The 8,159-nt window shown below is 32.5% G+C and overlaps 1 protein-coding gene across 2 annotated transcripts; it reads left to right on the top strand.

The window, feature by feature from the left end:
• The first annotated feature begins 6,301 nt into the window (after positions 1-6,301).
• On the top strand, positions 6,302-7,576 carry LOC129315287 (transcription factor MYB13-like). 2 transcript variants are annotated; one of them, XM_054958891.1, is made up of 3 exons: positions 6,302-6,596; positions 6,682-6,811; positions 6,928-7,576. In XM_054958891.1, exons 1-3 carry the CDS (start codon positions 6,464-6,466, stop codon positions 7,538-7,540), a joined length of 876 nt encoding a protein of 291 aa, XP_054814866.1. In that variant the 5' UTR covers positions 6,302-6,463; the 3' UTR covers positions 7,541-7,576. The 2 variants fall into 2 exon arrangements, with proteins under 2 accessions (XP_054814866.1, XP_054814865.1); XM_054958890.1 differs by having other exon boundaries at positions 6,473-6,811.
• The last annotated feature ends 583 nt before the right edge of the window (positions 7,577-8,159 follow it).

Below are 8,159 nucleotides of genomic sequence, written 5' to 3'. Positions count from 1 at the left end.
GAAAGGCAAATATGTGCTTAAATATGTTGGTTTGACTTAAGTATGATAATGTTTGCCAATTGCATTTAAATTGATTAACATGCACTAGTATAAGTTAGAGGAACCTTAGTTACTAAGTGGTTATACTCACCTCCTTCTCTTTAATATTACAGAAACTAGCTCATCAAGACAAGACTAAGGGAAACAGAATGAAGCTTAGGATTGTATCCTGAAATTTATAGGTCTCTTTTATTTTGAGTATCATATATGTATAATTATTGATGATGTTGCTAAGTATGAATTTATATGTACATTTACTTGCATTAAGTATTGGTTGATGTTAAATTGTATATTTTGGATCCTAGATTATATATGGATTAAATGTGAAATAAAAAATAAGGTTAAAATACTAGTGCAAGTAAGGAATTAGTATTACATGTGATTGATGAATGATTTATGACATTGAGGCTACCCCTTCTATTTTTGAAATTAAAGGTTGAATATTAAAAATGTATTGTATTTGTTATTTATGAAATGTGGTGTATTGCACAGATTCGTTTTGATCTTTTGAGTATGGTTTAAGGTGTGAATTTGGCTGTTGACACTCGAAATGTGAATTGGGCACCCAAGTTGTATAATAAGATTGAAAAAGAATGAGTTTTTGAGATGGGTCTTCAATTTTTGATTGGAAAATGATATAATTGTGAAATCAGTGTCATTAGCTAAAGTTAGGAGAAATTTCTTTATAAACACCTAGATTGCCTCATTCGAATGTTAGACGAAGAAATGAGGTGTGTCAAAAATTCACCCCTATTACTGTCAAATGATAGTAGCAATATTGTCAAATATGTGAAATGCGCTACGGTGCATGCCACAGGGGCATACAAGTTGCGGCGCATGTATGACAAGTCACAACGCACATATGTTTTCTGTACTGTGTTACAGTTTTTAATTTTTATGCAAATGCTATGATTCTTTTTGGATTCCTATACTTTCACATACTAATTAAACTCTTATTTTCAACTTGCAAAGATATCTTGGAAAGCATTAAATTTTGAAAAACTTGGATTCCTAATGTGTAATTTTACAAACTTGATAATCCTATTAGAGATAATTTCATGATTACCTTGAATATGGAGTTAATTAGAGATTAGTAAAAAAGACCTTATATGTAGGGCCTACATTTAAAAAATTTATAATAAAATATTTAAAAAATAAAATGTGGGACCCAGTAATATATTTTATTATTGAAAAATATTTTAAAAAAATCATATGTGACACCCATTGATATATTTTATTATTAAAAAATATTTAAAAATCAAATGTGAAACCCACTTAACAAAAAAATAACACCAAGGGTATGGAGGAAGTAAAATTATGAGGTTGAAGGACCAAATTGATCTTTAATTAAATTTAAAATTTTTTTTCTTTTGTATGATAAATTTAGGATCATTTATAAATTTTTGCATATCACTTAGGGGCAAAAATCACCTTGACCTTATATCTTACTTGTGTATCCCCATAAGGTACGTACGTACAGACTAATAATTCAATACCTTGTACGTACGCGTAATTTTGAACCAAAAATAAAATAAAATAAAATAGAGAGAAGACAGGGGGCATCAATAATTCAATACGTGGACTCACTGGTCTAATAATGCAAGGAATCCTTGGAGTCGAGGCGATTTCGGCAAACTGACAAAATGGCTACCCAACACATTCAGCAATTATATATATATTTTTTTAAATAATGAAGAAGGACAACCTATTGTCTCCCATATGCTTCTAAGCTCTTCACATACACACACATCTGTAAGTATCATAAAACATTTCTTTAAACCTTAAAAAAGTGAAATTTTCTTTTTGGCCATAAGCATTAAATCATGTTTTTTAAAATAAATTTTAAGAGTACTTTACTTTGAAAAAGTTAATTATTCATTAATAATTTTAAACATTAGGAACTAATATATTTAATCTTTTAAATGATAAGAGTTTGATTAAAACAAAATAAATTTTATGGACCTAATTCAAAATAAAAAATAAAAAATAGGAGGACTTTTAGATTAATTTACATTTACTTAAACGTAACTCTATGCAAAATGAGCTCAGCTTCATTATCCACTTAAATAAGCGGAGAGACAGATGGATTGGTAATTATTAGAGCACTGGCGTACTAGAATCGTTTCGAGTTCCCAAGATTACCAACAAAGGTGGAATATTTTCGGCAAGATTTTAAAACTTGATCACTCGAGTACTTACGTAATCATACAACAATATAAAATCCTCGCACATGCGTATTATTGATTATGCTAGAGCCTAATTTATACGCACATGCTTGATATATATATATATATATATATAATTTGAAGGATCCGTAGTTGTCCGCATTATGCTGGTTACGTGGGACTGGTTAAAATGAATGAAAGTCTTGGTCATGTTCAAGGACGCGTAAAGAGTTCTTAAACTAGTTTATTTCCTTTGACAAACCCGTACTAAATAACATGACGCGTTTTATGATCAGTTTGCAAAACACACACACATACATGTATATGTGTCTATACAAATGCATAAGAGCCAAATTAGCACCATCACATGATGATGTCGATCAATTATAGTGTTCAGATACAGGGTGTGACAAGACTGGGGAATGCTCTTTGTGAGCTGAATGTGAATCCAACGTATAAACAGATCAGAGATGTGTGAACAACATTGGATGTGACGTAGGTGAGGAGTTGTGAACACAAAATATTGTAATCTTAATTGAATGAGATTGAATAATTGAAGGGAACGAATTAAACATGCCATGGAAGAGGATTGTGACGGACACAGTTTAAAGGGCCACGCCCTTCTCCGCCACGAGTTTCCAGGTCTCTTCCCCGGTCTTCGCTGCCCTAAACTTTCTCCAAGTGGTTTGGTCAAAAAAAAAAAAAAAACTTTCTCCAAGTGGCACATCATCCATGTGTCTCATGCACCCGCCTTCACTTTCTTTTTCCTTAAAAAAAAAAAAAAAGCTCCAAATGTCCTAATTAGCCACTTATCAGTTAATTAGTTCTTATCCAGTTAGTGTTGTATTCGCTCTGGTGCTACCATATCACCTATCACGAAACTATATATAACCTAATCCCCACAAATTTAATTTCTATAACTAATTTTTCTTTCATATAATTACATACATACATATATATATATATATATATATATCTGTATATCTTTAAATCTAATCTCACTCTTTACATATCATTCCATCAAGTTTATCCTTAAATTAAATGCTACGTCCGTCAGGCATAATATCTAGATAAAATTCAAGTAAAATAAATATAATTAAAATCAAAATATAAATATAATACGAGAATCCTAAAAAAAGTAAAAAAGAAAGAAAGAAAGAATTAGAAGTATAACTTCCTTAGTCCAACCACAATTGTATCTCTAACTAGCTAGGAAATTCAGAAACTCATATAAATTAAAAAAAATACAAGCATCACAGTTATACGATACGGAATCATGAATATAACTCATAAGATGCTTCATTCCGTGATTCCTTAACTTGCCATATGAATCTAAGTTTGCACAAGCCATGGTATATCCGACGGGGGATCATGTATGTTTGTAGCATGTCCTCTTGCTTGTCCAGTGTCGATTTAGCCACATTTGATGCCGGTTGACTCTGTAGATGTTAATTTCTCTTTCCAGTCACACTTGCGCCAATTACAACCACGCAAGTGTCAGTCCAATGCTCTATTTACCAAACACCATTTTTTTTTAGTTATATGTACTCAAAATACCTCCAAATGGACCCGCGATGAACGCAATTAATTAAATTAAACTTCGACATATGTGTGTGTGTGTGTGTATATAATCATGGCAAGGAGTGCTGTCCATTCGGCCAGCCTGCTTATATTTAAAGTTTGATAGATGAATGTACATATAATAATTTAATCTCATGATCACTAATTATTGCTTGCATGAAGGGGGGGGGGAGAGCAAAGGTCGAATATATTATTTATTCCGGAGAATCTTTACAGATTAAGTTTCTCCTTCTCATGTCCTTTGTTATTTTGAATGTACATATTGCGTGAATCACATGTGTACGGTCAATTACTTGACCGGGCCATGTGGGAAAGGGTTTAATTTTGTCCTCCGTTTTTTGGGCGCCTCACAAATTCTACTGCTGAGGGGCATGATTAGGTCACGGTGAAATTGGTGGCCCAAATTAAACAAATTGTCAAGTTCAGTGTCCTCCAGTTAGACTCTTGGAGTCGGGCTTGGGTAGCCATTCGATTTGTTCATTCAACTACGTGCAACAAAAGTTTACCGAAACACTCGGGCGGGTGATAAATATTTGAATTACAGTACTAAAAATTAGGGATTTTTTCTAGAGCCTCAATCATTGGTGCTTGTAAAAGTTACAACCAATTTATTAAAAATATTATAATTCAATCTCTCTGTTTTTATAAGAAGGGAGAATGACATTTTAGGCCATCTCAAGAAATTTTTTTCTAACAAGGCTCCATTAGTTTTGCATCAAATATTATTTTGTCCAAACACGCATATATTATTAAAAGCTGAATTTTAATTTTTTTTTCAGTTAAGATTTCCTGATAAATTTAACAAGTTAAGATTCAGTTTTTAATAATAATATATCCATATTTTTATAAGATAATATCTGATACAAAATTGATAAGCTTTTATTGTGATAAATTTTTTTGGGGGTCATAAATGTTATTCTCCCTCATAAGGATCATGTTTTAAAATTGAGCCTTCTGATTCTATCACCATTTTGATAATTAAAAATGGCTCGTGCAATTTAAAAATGCATGAGCAATGACTTTATTGCTTCAAAAAAACTATTTTTGAAATTTGTTTAGAATGATTATGATCACGTACATACATTTTATGGGGTATTGAAGCTACTATTATTAAATATTAAGGGTCATTTATATACATCTTACATATAAAATTTTAAAAAAATGAAATTTTTGCCGGGTATACGTGCCTCCACTGTTAAAGATAAAAGAAGTCCCTTTAGAAAGTAAGAGATAGATCATGAATATGTAAAGCCTGATATGTGTCTAACCAAATAGCTTAAATTATTTTAGTAAAGTAGATTATATTTAAACATACTTAATTAAAAAATTTAATATAATATCAAGAGCCAATTGGGGCAAAAACGAGTAGATTATTTTTTCAAAAAGAACTTTTTACTTCTTCTTTTTTTTCATTTGGCAAATGCTGAAATGTTTCCAAGTGGGGCTTGAACCTGCTATGTGAGCATCACAAGGATGCCTTAGTGTCAAGTGAACCAAAGGTTCTTGACAAAGGATTTTTACATGTAAGTAGTATTTGAGAACAAAATATAGCGTTTGATTTTTACTTAAGAGTATGTTTAAAAATGGAGTTTATGAAAATTGGAAAGCGATTTAAAAAAAATAATGAAATTTTTAATTTTTTAAATTTATTTCAATTATCAATTTTGTCTTTTAAATTTAATTTTTATTAATTTTATCCCTTACATTTATTTAGATCATTATTTTAGTTTTGAAGCATAATTTGACTCTCAAATTAATCTATTATGTTGTCGGTCAAAAACTTAATCTAATATATAAAATATATTGATGATTTGACATGCAAATAGAGCTAAATGAAAATAAATTAACTTTTAAATTAGTTTAAACTTAATCTAATTACTTAATTTTTTTTTTGTTCTTTTGTTTATTTTGTAAAATTTCAGTTTTTATTTTTTTACATAAATAGTTATATTTCTTTTCAATAATCTCCAAAACTATCATTAATATTCTAATATCCATATAAATATATTTTAACATATTTACTTTTTTTTTAAATAATAAAAATCAAATCAATAATTGAGTTAAATTTTAAAAAATTAAATTTAATGAAACAAATCAATGACATCAACAAGCTAAAAGATCCGCCACCCAAAAAATAACTTTGTGACATTACTGAGGTTGTTGAATGCCTAGCCCATCTGTCTTGATCACCCATTAATGTGTTCCTGGGTTTTTTTAAAAACGTCAACTTCGGTCTCATGTTAGTTTCTGAGAATCATCGAGATATTATTGGTTGAGGGGGGAAAACGCAAGTGGCGCTCCTTTGTTATAATGTAAAACAACGAACAGTACACTTGACTTTTTGGCCCAAACGGGGAAAACAGGAAACACTTGACATGGAAGTTTCGTGTTTGATTCACGGAAGATGAGTGACACCAGGTGGCGGCTGTTTTTAACCTCACTGCCCTCCATATCGTACATCGGAGTGAAGTGAACCTTGTGAGAGGGACCTTTTTGTTTATGTGCATCTCCCGTGATAAGGTTAATTTACGTGGCATGAAACACGTTTCGCGATTGCGATTCTGGACGCGTCGCCGATATATAGATGCCACATAAGACCGTCGGAGGCAAACAAATTTAGACTCACCTCTCTCTCTCTCTCTCTCTCTCTAGCTGATCTCCAACTCCAAGACACAAAAATGGTGAGAACACCTTCGTATGACAAAAGCGGACTGAAAAAAGGAACCTGGACACCCGAGGAAGACAGGAAATTGATTGCTTATGTTACTAGGTATGGCTGCTGGAATTGGCGCCAACTCCCCAGGTTTGCAGGTAATTGGTCTTCACTTAATTATTTCATGCCCCATCATGAGACTGTTTCCGGAATTAAACGGCCTCTGTACAATCTGGGTTTCAGGGCTGGCGAGGTGTGGAAAGAGTTGTAGGCTGAGGTGGATGAATTATTTGAGACCCAACATCAAGAGAGGCAACTACACTCCTCAAGAAGAGGAGCTTATCATTCAATTGCACAAAGAGCTGGGCAACAGGTATGTATATATATATATATATATATATCTGCTTCATTATAAGCTCTCTTATTAACTAGATGCAATTCATTTTACTGCCCGCCCGATTCATTCATTTCCGTGTGGAAATATTGCAGATGGTCGGCGATCGCAGCTCAGTTGCCCGGGAGAACTGATAACGAAATAAAGAACCACTGGCACACCACCCTCAAGAAGCGATTGCAACACAGCTCGAGTGAACACCATCAATCTAGAAAGTCAAAGGATACTTCCACTTCCAAACCACACGGCGGTTCTTCTCCTCCAGAATCTGCTTCTTCCCGGATCGAAATCCTGGATTCTAGCCCATTGTCTCCCCTGTCGTCATCAACCTCCTCTGCTAATACAGCTTCCTCTTCTCTGGAAGACGACTTGGCTTTTCTCGACGCTCTTCCAGAGCCTGAGTCCCAAAATTCATGGACCCACCTAAATTTGGATGACATCTTTTGCGATCCAGCTGAATCAATGCCGATGCACGCTACTTCTCCAACTTCATCGATTCCTCACGCTGAGGATTTGGAGGATGATTTTGCTTTCTTCCTGGATTCTCTTTCCCAGGCACCATTTGAAAGTTTTCTGATAGACACACAGATGGCTGACGTGTCTTACCCCCAAATACAGTCACAAGCACCATTGGGCGCTGATCAATTAGGATATCTTTATCCACTTTACGATCTAGACCTCTGGAGTCAAAGTAATTTGTATGAATGAGGAAGAACATATTATTAGCTTATTCAAATGGGCAAAGTGAATTCGCTTTGGGAAATCAATGTAGTTTTGGATGAAGAGTGCTTGTAGTATAATGCACCTTGCAAACCGGCCGCAGGTCATTACTCATTGCAACCGCATTTAATAATAATAATAATAATAATAATAATAATAATAATAATAATCTTAATCTGCGACGGAGGAAGTTGTGGACTTAGTTTGATGTAATTAACAGTACTTATGAGCAATAATTAGTCTGACTTGTCCTCAAGCCTGAGCGATCCATCGCACTTTTTCGCCACAATAATTGACTAAAACTATTCTTCTGATTTTAGTTATAAATCACTTTGAGCATATTATGTTAAAATAAAAAAATTTAAAATTTTATTAATTTTATTTTAAAATTTAATAAATTTTTACCTTTCTTTTTAACAAATATTCTTAAATTGTATTATTAATATTTTTATTTAAAATATTTAATAAATTAAAAATATAAAAAAGAACATTAAAAATTAACAAATGTCCTATAAAAAAGACCAACACTAGTGCATAATTTATTTTTTACAAAAACTTTTAACATCAATTAAAAGGCACTCATTATTAAAAATAGAGATAGTGATAT

Source organism: Prosopis cineraria, unplaced genomic scaffold, assembly GCF_029017545.1.
Source record: "Prosopis cineraria cultivar Desert tree isolate PC_DT_omini unplaced genomic scaffold, ASM2901754v1 PC7, whole genome shotgun sequence".
Classification (NCBI taxonomy): domain Eukaryota; kingdom Viridiplantae; phylum Streptophyta; class Magnoliopsida; order Fabales; family Fabaceae; genus Prosopis; species Prosopis cineraria.
This window is presented reverse-complemented; position numbering and strand designations above follow the sequence as displayed.